Source organism: Platichthys flesus, chromosome 18 (genome assembly GCF_949316205.1).
Source record: "Platichthys flesus chromosome 18, fPlaFle2.1, whole genome shotgun sequence".
Lineage (NCBI taxonomy): Eukaryota > Metazoa > Chordata > Actinopteri > Pleuronectiformes > Pleuronectidae > Platichthys > Platichthys flesus.
Window position 1 is genome coordinate 415405 of NC_084962.1, and position 13030 is coordinate 428434.

The 13030-nt window shown below is 42.1% G+C and overlaps 1 protein-coding gene and 1 long non-coding RNA gene across 4 annotated transcripts in view; both read left to right on the forward strand.

Moving 5' to 3' along the window:
* rad51b (RAD51 paralog B) overlaps positions 1–13030 on the forward strand; it is a 49987-nt gene that overhangs the window by 16428 nt on the left and 20529 nt on the right. For all 3 annotated transcript variants that reach the window (XM_062411548.1, XM_062411549.1, XM_062411547.1), the window contains exons 4-7: positions 3145–3262; positions 3406–3497; positions 3757–3851; positions 4024–4137. In XM_062411548.1, the coding sequence (XP_062267532.1) occupies positions 3145–3262; positions 3406–3497; positions 3757–3851; positions 4024–4137 (419 nt within the window). The remainder of the gene's footprint in view (positions 1–3144; positions 3263–3405; positions 3498–3756; positions 3852–4023; positions 4138–13030) is intronic.
* On the forward strand, positions 7286–8893 carry LOC133973594 (uncharacterized). Its single transcript, XR_009924585.1, has 4 exons — positions 7286–7499; positions 7585–7679; positions 7796–7914; positions 8634–8893. It is a non-coding gene; the product is annotated as an uncharacterized LOC133973594 (long non-coding RNA).

Consider the following 13030-nt stretch of genomic DNA (forward strand, 5'->3'; position numbering starts at 1 on the left):
GCAGCTCCGTCATCCTGATTCTGGTGACATGGGATTGGAGCGAATGCTGTGCCTGCTGTGGTGCGTCCTGTGGAGGCAGACTGTCCTTGGAGGTCTCGGTATGAGATAGGAGGCTGTTGGTTCAGGTGGCTTGATGAGCGGCTGAGGCAGGGAGGAGATCCAGTTCTGTGTGAATGTGGGAGCTGAAAGACAGTGATTAGTTTCCCATCCCCCCCTCTTGCACCCCTGCTCACTACATATCTGTTCCATTTAACAATTCTGAATCACACACTATCAATGCTATCTAATTTATTTAATTTTAACTTTCATTTGGTCATATTTTCCAAATTCAACTTGTAGCGCCTGTATTTGATTTATACGAAAACTACCATTCTCAAAAAAAAAAAAAAATGTTAACTTTTCTATCCACACCAGAAGCTGTTTACAGGAGTCATCACCATGTTTCTCACACATAATTTTTGCACATCCCATTAGATCACACACTTCAGTAAAAGGTTTGCTATAAAGTTTCCCCATTTAGATTTGCAGTCACTCACTTACCGCACACAGAGCCTAGATGACATTCATTGACATTATACTCATTTATTCCTTTGTCAACAGGTCGTCACCCCTAAGTAATGTCACTCTACCTCACACTTCTCCCAGTGGTCTTCAATACTGTATCCTCCTTCAAAGAAAAATTTCAGATGCCGTATCGAACAATCTTCATTCCATAATCTCACAAGCAGCCTCTTCTCACCCTGGGAGTCGATTACAACTTGCCCTTCGGGAGAGGTAGACTTCTGGTTCTTGGGCAATTAAAAATCCCCTCACCTGACTGCGCGCAGATTTAAACTTGGTCTTGAGAATGGTTTGAAGCGTGAATGAGTTAGGCATCCCGGACTAAGCCCCCAAATGTCGTGGCAATTTCTACAATCCCACCTTTAGCAAGGAGGAAACGAGACACAATTCTCTTACAGTATTGTCACACATTTAATGCTCGAGCATGGTACATACAACAGAGTTGAGTTTGTCATATGCACCCAGATAGGAAGACAGTGGTTGGTATTTATACATTTGGCTAACCCACCCATTCGGGAGGGGGTGGTTAAACAGTTAATGACATGCAAGAAAGGGAGCACTTCAAACATCTCACTGCTCCTCCTAGAGAGGAACAAAACTTATCGAACAGCCTCTTTGATATTCAGGAAATAGGTGAAAGTATGTCCCCTGTTCCCTGCTTTATCTCAGACCCCTGGAGTGTAACATCTGTCTTAATGTCTACTACCACCATAAATCCCCCGTGCTTTAAAGTCTTTGTTAGGTGAATTTGTGGGTGAGAAAGTCACATGACATCAAAGTAGTTCTTTACATCCAGACTAATTAGATTACTGTGACTGGATTATTCAGGCTAACACTCATTCAGTTCAACAGGAAATAGCAACATCAAAGTGACATTTGTTAGAGATTCATTATAGAAAAACTGCCCAGTTCACACCAGGATCCCTTTTGGATGCTGATTGGTTTGTAATTTGGTGGGTGGGGGAATGTGCTGGTGTTCTGTACTAAACCACCATCGCTATAGTGGTCTACAAACAAATATTAATTGAACTGAAAAAACAAAGATCATTTGTTTTTATACAAAAGACTCAAGCCCTGGTATTTTATCAATTTACAAATTATAATAATTTGGAGAATTTAACCAAATGTATATGTCGACTTTTTGTAGGGGAGAACAGTGATGGTTCTAACGCCAATCCAGACCTCTTTCATGGTGTTCTGTTGGAGTTTCCACTCCAGTATCCTCCTTTACTTGTCTTTGTACTCAGAACTCTGTTTCAGTTGCAATAGGAATTTCAATACATGACACAGCAAACAATTATCTTTCTGTTTTTTTAATTCAACCCTCTGCGGACGGTGGCTAGAAGAAGTCACTAAACATCTTAGTTCCCTTCCAAACCCCCGAAAGTTACAAGTCTATCTACAGAAATACATTTGTCATAATATTCTGTATATAGTTGTCTGTTCTTTCATTAAACCTATCTAAATACAGAATTTTTCCCATTACACTGATCAAACTTGGTATTAATATCCGTCTCCATTACAGTGTTGAGTATGTGTGCCCAGTTGACATTACAATGAGTCCTGAGCGTGTTTCCTATCACCACTTTATTGAATCTCTTCAAATGATCATAACCATCATTTGTTTGCATAGACCAATGTTTGTTTTTTAACCCAGTGTAAGTATACAGGTGTGTGTGTCCGTGTGGGCTGCATGAGTAAACGAGAGAGTGAGCAGTATAGAGAGAAAGGAGTTAGGATGTGCTGAATGAATCTGTGATTCAGCCAATTATGCTGTCCCATATAATCAATCAATCAATCAAATTTTATTTGTATAGCCCAATGATACAATGATACAGGCCGAACTTGAGGCTCCACTGAGGCTCAAGGTAAATCTGACTGGCTACTGGTTTGTATAATCGTACGATGACAGCCATGTGGCCCACTCAGTAGATCAGCCATCAATACCTCTATGCCTTTTAAGACTAAACGCTTCCTATTTTAGAAAATAGAACAAGTTACGTTCTGCCGCACTAATGAGCTCTAACTATACGCTTTATCAAAAAGGAAGGTATTGAGCCTACTCTTAAACGAACAGATGGTGTCTGCCTCCCTAACTGAAAGTGGTAGATTATTCCACAGCAGAGGGGCTTGATGGCTAAAAGCTCTGGCTCCTACTCTACTTTTAGAGACTTTAGGGACGACAAGTAGGCCTGAATTCTGGGAGTGGAGTGCTATAGTGGGTTGAAAAGGTACTAACAGCTCTTTAAGGTAAAAAGGTGCTATATTATTAAGGGCCTTGAAGGTGAGGAGGAGAATTTTAAATATAAGTTATATAAAATATATAAGCCCCCTTTATGCCTCCGGCTCTTGGTGCCCTCAAATCTAAACAATATGAAAGCCCTCTATGAAGATGTTTGTCCTGGTGCAGCACATGATAGTGCACTCCAAGTACTTCATTGACTCCTGGCTCAAGAGTTAACACTGTTAACTCCTTTTTGCAAGCAATCTCACATTTCCCAAAAGGAAAGAGGATTGTTTCAAGACATACTCTGGAGATCTTTATTTGTCTTCTAATTTCTAATGTTATTTCTTCATGGCCAGGCTGAAGCAGCCAAATTGGTGCCAATGGGCTTCACAACAGCCACTGAGTTCCACCAGAGGAGAGCCGAAATCATACAGATTTCTACAGGCTCAAAGGAGCTCGACAAGCTACTACAAGGTCTGTACGTCTTTCTTGAAAATCAACCTGATCCTAAGTTAATAGAAAAATACCATCTGGCACATCCCAAGGTCTAGTTATAAACATAAGACCTGGGTCCTGTTTATGGTCAACGTTAATAGAGATCCCTTTTTCCTTTGCAGGTGGCATTGAGACAGGCTCCATCACAGAGATGTTTGGAGAGTTTCGGACAGGGAAGACTCAACTGTGCCACACACTAGCTGTCACCTGTCAGGTACATTCAACACTAACACCAGTGTGGGCGGTTCTTCTACTGCGGAAGCCTCAGTTGTATCAATAGAAGTTTTTTATACACCTCAAGAGTCTGAGGTGGCGGACAAGAGAGATAATGTTTTTATTTTTATAATGTACAGAAATCAAGTTACTACATTTATTTTGAAGTAGGTGTGAGGTTATATTGCAATTATAAATACTGTGTATGAAGCCTAAATCTTCAAATTGACTTTTTATTGCATTGTCCTGTGTGTCTGCAGCTGCCCATTGATCAGGGAGGTGGAGAAGGTAAAGCAATGTATATTGATACAGAGGGAACCTTCAGACCAGAGCGACTCCTTGCTGTAGCAGAGAAGTGAGTCAGCGCCTCATCAATGATCGAAGGCTAAAGGCTATATTATGGGCCCACATTTAAGTTGTACCTGAGACTTCAAGTTCCTGGAGATTTGTTTAAACCAATAAAAGGATCTGGGTTGTGTAATAATGCAAAAAAAGTATGTTTCATGTGTAAATCTCTATTTCATCAGATATGGGCTGGTGGGCAGTGATGTTCTAGACAACGTTGCCTATGCCCGAGCCTTTAACACAGACCATCAGACCCAGCTGCTGTACCAAGCGTCTGCCATGATGGCTGAGTCAAGGTCAGTCAGCACTACATGCCTTTACTCTCAGGGTCTTAAAGGGGAAACTGCATGAAGAGAAAAGTGAATGTCATTACGAGTCGTGGTAAATTTCTGGAGAAATTTTCGTTAACAGTTTCTTGCAGTTTTACAAGCCTGAGAATGTTGGGAGGTGACCCCACTGCTCCTAAGCCTAGGGGAGGCTTTCACATGCAAACGACAATGCTCTGTGCTTTACAAATGCAAATAAGGATAGTTTCCCTCAGAGCAGATAACATATTTTTCTAAACTATCTGGCATAAGTACACCAGGATTAAAACAAATATAAAACCTGAAATTGTAAATTATTCTTAAGTAAGTGTGCTATAATTAATGGCATTGTATACCACTAGCAAAATATAGGCTATAAAAAAAAATGGAAACAATGCACATTATTTCAGCATTTTATTATTATCCAAAACACAATCCTAAATCTCAACCACTGTACAGAGTGGCATGATTACAGTCACTTTTCAATTGTGCTGGTTAAATGCACAGTGGATGTGTTAACCACACATCTACCAGCAATCCGCTCAACAGGAAGAAATTATGCTGGATATGATGTGTCTGTGCCCTGTAAGCTCCAAACTTCTACTGGCTTTCCATAAAAATATCTGTCCTCCCAAAACACTGGAAGTGCCTTCATAATTTGAACTTCTTATTAAACTTTCTAAGTATTCCATTAAAACACTAAACACTTTTATCCAAAGCGACTTACAATATGTACATTCAACTATGAGGGTACAAACACAGAACAGCAAAAATCATGTTAGTATAATAACTTAAAACCAGAACGAATATACGGGTCCTCAGTCTCGTACTCATCCCATTTAAAATTACAATTTAAAAGCTGTTATAACCGTTGCTTTAAGATGAGAAGGACATGTGTGAAGTTTTACTTTGAAAACCTCACGTCAGTCGTTTGCGTCATCACCTGATGGCATCGTCCAATCACATTCTCTTAATTCAGCGTCAGTCTCCCGCAGACATGAGAGGATCGTGTTAAGCTTGCTCCATAAGAGTGACTGTTTTCGGTGTAAATAACTTGCTGAAGTCGACACAACACTGTTTCCGTGGAGCAGAAGATGAGTGCGTGTGAAAGCAAAGCCACGGACCCGGTTTGGAGGAGTCAAGGCGAAGCAGAGTCCACAGTCCCTAAATTAAGGTGAGACCCCGCTAGAGAGCGGAGCCATTGCTAACTGCTAAGCTAACTCTCAGATCTGAAAAAATGTGTGAACAACTGTGGGATTAGCGCAAAAGTTGCTAAAAGTAGAATAAAGCATTGAGTGCTTTTGCGGAGTTAGTGCATGTTTAAATATGCAGTGTTTCCCCCAGTAAATGTCTCAGTCAAGGTGGTAAGCAGGTGGTGGTGCTGTTGGCGCGGCGCGTAGCGGCGCGGCGAAAATTTTTGGGGGTATTTTGCTCAAAGATGCCAGTACGCATGAATGAAATAAACAACTGTTAATTTCAATATAAATAAACAACAGTAGGTACAAATGTTGTGGAAAACATGCAGACACTACAAAATAGGGTTTAAGCCGGTTTTTAAGAAAAATCAAGCTGCCTCGGAAGATGACAGTTTGTGATGTCGGATTCCGTTCAAATTAACCGCCTATTCATTGTGGACGGCAAGAAAAAAAAAGTTTTCGCGCATGCGCACCTGATTCTGTATGATTTAACATGTACGCAAATAAGCATCATTCTTTGTGCCTTTTTTACGTAAATGGTATGCCACATAAGCCTTTACGCTACATATCATTCATGGACCAATTAAAATCGAGATATTACTAGACATTTACGCAGCTTAAGGCCAATGTATGCTACTCCAAGTCCGTTGCGGACTGACGGACGGACGGAGCGGACGGACCCTTTTTGATTTATAGTTCTACGAGCCTTTTTGTTGTGAAAACAATTCACCGCCAGAACAGTAGATGGCGCAACTGAAGTCGAGCTTAGAGAAGCCTACCTCATGAGGTATATAGAAGAAGTCCACGATAGGTTTATTTACGTCCTCCCGGCTCCTCACACACAGTGAACGATGGCAGCTAACAGAAAAAGGATGTTGATGACGCGACAGTTTTTGCTGAATAAAGTGACACCCAGCGGGTCATAATGCTTATGTTATCGTGTCTTAACGCAGCGGTTCCCCGGTCTTGTTTCCAAACTGCGTTGCTAATTCAACAGCTGCAACAGCTTGAAGCTACACGGAGGCAGCTAGCTTCCCCCCAGCTTCCACACACAGTCAGCAGGGACACCCGATACTAACTACTACCGTTAGTTAGTATCGATCTAAAGTGTTTGCTTCTAACCTGACGGTGTTTGAGAAAGAGTGTCATGAGCCGTGGGATTAAAGTCAGCGGGTTTTTGCGCTGTTCCCACCGCAGTTAGCATGGTGGTTAGCCCGCTAGCCACGTTATGAAAGTTCGTTATAACAGTATGTGACCGTACACACGTGCCGTAAGTGCTCTAACCAGCCACCGTCAGCCGGACAACGCCGCTGGCTTAACACACTTGTCACATTAATTATATAGTCGTAGTTGTGATTTTGGTTAATTGTGATGTAGGGAATGGAACAGGAAGTTTCCATTCCGAAATGCTGGCGTTAGCGGACCAATCACAGCCAAGGGCTATCCGTGGGCTCTCCGCCATTTCGACGTGTAGTTAGAAAAAGGAGAGCTGCACGAAAAGCTCTCCGAGGAGCCGCGGAGAGGCACGGAGAGGGCGTTCCACGTTGGAGAAGGCGGTCCTATCTGTCCGTTATGCTGTAGTCCTACATAATGATGAATGCTGTCTTTTATTTTTAAGTTGAATAGAAGTAGTACTTATTTGAAATCGGCCGTGCGTGCCTGTTTGTTGTTTATTGTTTTTGATTTAACAATATATAGGTTTAGAGAAATCTGGCTTTCAGAACTCAGTGCCTACCCACTCACTGACCTCACCGCACGTCACTGGCGGTAGATTGACAGGTGACTATGATAGACTATGCAACAATATATTCAACCACCAGATGTCGCCGTCTCAATTACACTCAAAAAACTTTATTGGCACGACTAATGTTGTAAACAGTATTACCTGAGTATTATCAATGCCATTTTTTTTTTTTTTCAACTTTTTTTTTTTTTTTTTTTTTTTTTTCAATACATTGGTAGTCAAGGCGGGGCTCTAGTCTTGTTAAGGCGGCCGCCTTAACAAGATAGTGCTGGGGGAAACCCTGATATGTATGAACTACTTAAATCTAACAATTTGTTCTCTGTAAGTTTTTTCATAAACCCGCGTTTTTTTTTATTTTGTAGGAAGCTCTCCGTCTCTTCACAGCTCTGATGAAAATGGCCGGCGGAGCGAGGGTATGATTAAGGAAGAGATGTGCTGAATGAAAATAAATTCTCCAGTTTACTTTATCTGATCTTTTTCATCGTTGTTGTTTCACAGCCTGATTCCCGCACACATAGAGGCGGTCACTGCACATTACGCCGAGACTCGCTGAAAGTCTGCATTTGCAGTGCGGAAAAACAGCACCATTGTACGTAAGTATCTGTTTAGGATTTTCTAAGGAATTTTGCTGTTGATCTTCCAACGGTGATGCAGCGAGGCTATTTCCGTTTATTAATAATAAACTCATGTTACTCATGTTGTTTTCCAGCTGCCTGTACTATGACTTACTAAGACCCACTATGAGCCAGTATGAAGGAGCTTCCAGTACATCCATACGGACCTTGCCTCAGCATTGAGGAGTTCAGGAGTTGGCAGAGAAGAAAGAGGGTAAGGTTAGATTCATTAAAGGGGACATATTATGCCTTTTTTACCACAGTTGATATGGTTCCTTGGGGTCTTCATGAAATGTCGATAACATATTTTGGTCAAAATACCACAAGGATTGTTTAAAACAGCACCCTTTTTACCCTGTCTGAGACAACCCTCCTCAGATTGACCTGTTTTGAGTGCCCCGCCCCCCTCACACCCGGTGAGCCTGGCTGCGAGAGCCCCAGCTCCCCAGTGCAGCCCCGCAGTGGGAGCTTGAGCTGGCGCAGCAGGAGCATCCTCCCACACTGTTGAGTCAACGTTTAGAGGTGTCCCGGGGGTCCCTTGTTTATGCAGCCACTTAAATGTCTGACGGGTAGCAGCAGACATTGCTGCTACGCCATCCCGGCTAGCGTTAGCTCGCTCGTCCAAGGCTATGTAGCGAGACTCCCTACATGGGCATTGTGTGACTGACGTTTATTTCGGTCGTAATCCCATTTGACGCACTCTAGCGTATCGTTTTCTGACATAGAGGAACCACAACAAATCATGGGAGTTTTTTTTCCCAGAGCTTTTGGGACGGTAGACATGCCAGATACACAAATTAACGTGTAGAAGCACTACAAAAGTGGAATTTTCATAATATGTCCCCTTTAAATAAGTAACATTTATAGGTGTATGTTGTCAATGAACTGTGGTAATTGTACTGATTGTGTTTACATATCATTGAAACGGGACAGATGAATTGGATCCATCCTTCCAAAGCCAGGAGCTCACCGACCTGTTTACCACACTTCAAATAAGACTAGAACCTACACTGGATCTCATAGCTACACACCACAGACATCTAAACACTGGGGCAGATTCGGACAGAGTCCCACAAAGAACGTATGATCCAGAGGCTGCAAAGAGACATTTCAAGCTTCACCTGATTAGTTTTTCACTGGCTAGGCCAGTTGGGTTTGTACAATATTTGTGGTGTATGTAAATAAAGCTTTGACTCAACATATACGTTGTTGATGTTTTTTTCCCTGTACAATATGTTCACATATAACATCAAGCATCACATGAATGAATGTAAAGTCTTAATTAACTGCAGTGCTTTTGGTAAAGGCTATAATATGTATTATTATATATATTATTAGTAACAATTACATATTAATTTTTTATTATTAATATTGTGTTGGAGGGGCTTGCCCATGTGTGTGCTGCAATGACCCAGGGTGACCAATGGTAACACTTCTACCAGCCAATCACGAGTGACTTTTCGTTTCAAGGGTCGCTCAGTCATGCTAATTAGACCCCCCCCCGGCTCGCTGCTTTCCCCCTTTGTTCTCCAGCCCCCCTCCCCAAATACGTCTACTCCGATCCCTTAAGGTTATCATCGCGGAAGAACGCGGCACTGGCGTTCTGTAAATAGGACTGACGTTCAACCACATGCAACCTTCTTTGTTTGTTTACGCCACTTCAGGGAGGACTCTCATCAACAGAGCCCAGCTTGAAGCTGTATTTGCAGCTTGGTTATTGCTCAAAGATGGCGGTGTTCCCTCTGTGAAGGGCTGTGCGGAGAACCCAGAGACGCAACCCGTAAGTAACATAAGTTAAATGTTTGTTTTCAATTAGCATTCAGTCTAGATCGCTTCAGAATACAGTTTCATTACAGACTGTAAGTTTACAATGTTATGCACATTCGCTCCAGTCAGCTGCAGGGGCTAATGGAGATTTTCACATAACAGTACAGCCGAGCTGTGCACTAACTGGTCTGATAACGTGAACAGTTTTAAACCGCTACTGTAAAATTCAAGGCGTTATTTCACAACTGCATCAAATGTTACCATCCTCCAAAGTTTTTATTTACCTAGTTGTTTCCAAATTCAAAGCAATTCACGAAACCTGCTTACCTTGTTAACAAGGAGCTATTGGGCAGGTTGAGGAAAGAGGGGAAAATAAGCCTGTGTAGATTTCATTGTCATCATTGTTTCTTGTCAATAACTAATTATAAAATAACTAATTGTCCAGTGAATTCAGAGTAAAAGTGGTCATAATGGAGAGTTTAGCAACTTAGTGCTTGCTTCTGCTCACCTTTATATTGCTTTTTGCTCTTTTAAACATGTACACACATTTGAATACATGGAGGCTAACAATATCAGCATTAAAATAGTCGTCTTTACAAAGAAATCCTTACTCAGATCAGCCACACCACCTCACATTAACCAAAAATGACACAAGTATTTACAGCATGTAAGAATGCGTCTCACTCACACAAGAGACACATGTCTGGAGTTAATATGTGAAAACAGATTCACCTTGCTCTTTAGTCAACTGCGTTGCAACTACTTTAACAGTAGTCTTATTTTAGCCTTAAAAGGCTACTGTTTTAAGTGTATCATTAAGTTTATCATGGCAAACATAGCTATTTCTGTTGACTGTTGATTTCCCCAAATAGAACACATCACAACAGACCCATAAAAGACAATACTGAGACACAGGATGCCAGATGGTACATGTTTTCACAAACAGATGTTCTTTTTAACATCCACCAAATCTGTTGGGACTCAGTTGTTGCATGGAACACTGAAAGCACATGTGACAAGTAAAGATGTGTTTGCCATATGGTCACTAAATTGGTGTTATTTACTGCTGGAAAATACATAATAATTTCACAAATAAAATATTTAAATACAAAGTAGCCTGGAAAAACAGCTGCACAAATCCAAGCTGTTTTAAGACCTTTCACGCACAAGTCAGAGAAACATTTTCTGCACAGATGCATTCCTAACAGCAACAACCCAGGCAGGGGAGAAAGTAACATAGTAATTCCGCTGCAGAGATCACCTTATTTTCTTGACAACACACATATAGTGTTGTCTCTTATCACCACAACCTCTCTAGACATTTTTCTCCTGTGCCTTCTGTGTGTTTCATCGCCTTTTGACTTGAAGATGTTTAATCTCTTTTTTTTTTTTTTCTTTTTTACATGTTAAGAAGTATCATCCGTTTATTTCCACACAAGACCAATTGAAATATTCGTAATCGGGCATCTTTAATTTTATGTTCCAAAACCAGGTTTGTCAAAGAGGACCTCACTGCACAGATTGAGAGATCGCCAAAGGAGGTCAGCACTAGGCCAACATCAAGATTCAGTCAAGGGGAGGTTGGAACCCAACATAGTTCCCAGCATGATCTAGAAAAACCCTTGCTTATTTGGCAGGCAACAGACAAGATGACGACCCGGACATGACCTCCAAGGTATCCCCAAAACCAGCTAAAAAATATGCTGTATGCAAGATATTTGTTACAGATGGAAGAGAGGGAAAACACTATCATTACAAGGATTGACTTGGCCTGTCAGCTGCAGTGAATCTGGTGGATGACTTTATAAATGCTGGTAGTAAGTTTCTCTGTACAAAATTGTTATCGCATCAACATTTGTTTGTGATTGATCTTGTTTATTTAATGAATACTGTCTGCACTTTAATTTCTTAAATAAAACACTGTCTCAGTTGAGTGATTGTTGTCAAATTGGCAGATATGCAGGGAAACTGAGGGCATAAACTACTCAAGTTTCCATCAAATCAGGGACCAACTTTCATTGAATATAGACACATTCTAATTATTTCCAATACTAATTGTATATTTTGAAGGAATATACAATTGAAGTTCTCTCAATACAGTTTTTCTTAACCACAACAAGTGCAAGTCTTATTGCTTTCTGTAAGCATCAGTAAAGCGTGTCTCGATTTTGCCATTTTGGGTCCTTTAAAAGGGACATATTATGCACATTTCACCACAGTTGATATGGCTCCTTGGGGTCTTAATGAAATGTCTAAAAATGTTTGGTCAAAATACCACGATCATTTAAAACGGCACCCTTTTTAACCTGTCTAAAACAGCCTTCCTCAGATTGACCTGTTATAAGGCGCAGCTCTCTCCCCCTCCTCCTCCTCCGCTTCGCCGCCCGGGTATCACAGGAGAGGCTGTCCGCTGAACGAGCACCTAAGCACGGGTACAATGCAGCCGGAGACCGGGGGGAGGGGGTCCTGGAACACGTTCCGGTGCTATTTTCTAACAAAGCGCCACAAACAGCTGTTTTAAGTTATACCTGCTGTTTCAACCGGGCGACACACAAAGAAGCAACGAATCGGGTTAGCCTCCGAATGCATTGTTTTCTATTAATAGGTGCTGCGTCTACCGGGGCGAAACACACACACACACACACACACACACACACACACACACACACACACACACACACACACACACACACACACACACACACACACACACACACACACACACACACACACACACACACACACACACACACACACACACACACACACACACACACACACACACACACACACACACACACACACACACACACACACACACACACACACACACACACACACACACACACACACACACACACACACACACACACGCTACGACTCAGAGAGCATTGTTCCTCCACTCCGGACCCGAAATGGGATCTCTCCCCCCACCTCCCAGTCCGATGCTTCCCGGTCCGGGGTTCCACATGCAATACTGCTGTAAATACGTTCACAAGCAGCCATTCCAGAAAGTGCTGCAACTTTAGACACAAACTAACAGCAAACTAGTGTTAGCCCGCTGCTGCTAACCGTAGCGGGACACACACAGGGGACACACATGCTGGAGATTTGTCACAGATTGATAATGATCAAGGATGAAAATGAGATACCCTGCAGATGTGGGGAACCCTGAGCCGGTGAGACGTGTCCGGCTGTCAGGTGTGTGAAGTCAGCAGCCAGCCTCGCAGTGAGCCGCCTGGGAACAGCCGAGGACCAACCCGCCACCGAGCAGCCGTCTGCTCGCTGCCGCCAACGCCGGCCGGCAAGACCGGCACTGACTGCTATGAGGATAACGCCACCTAGCTTACATGTCACCGTTAATAACCGAAACAAAACAACAGATTTTCTAGTTGAAGACACTCACTGCCACACGAGTATAGTTTCTTACATAGGCGAACCACAACAAATCGCGAAAGTTGTTTTTTTCCAGAGGTTTTGGGACGGTAGACATGCCAGATACCCAACTTAACGTGTAGAAGCACTACAAAAGTTGATTTTTCATAATATGTCCCCTTTAATGT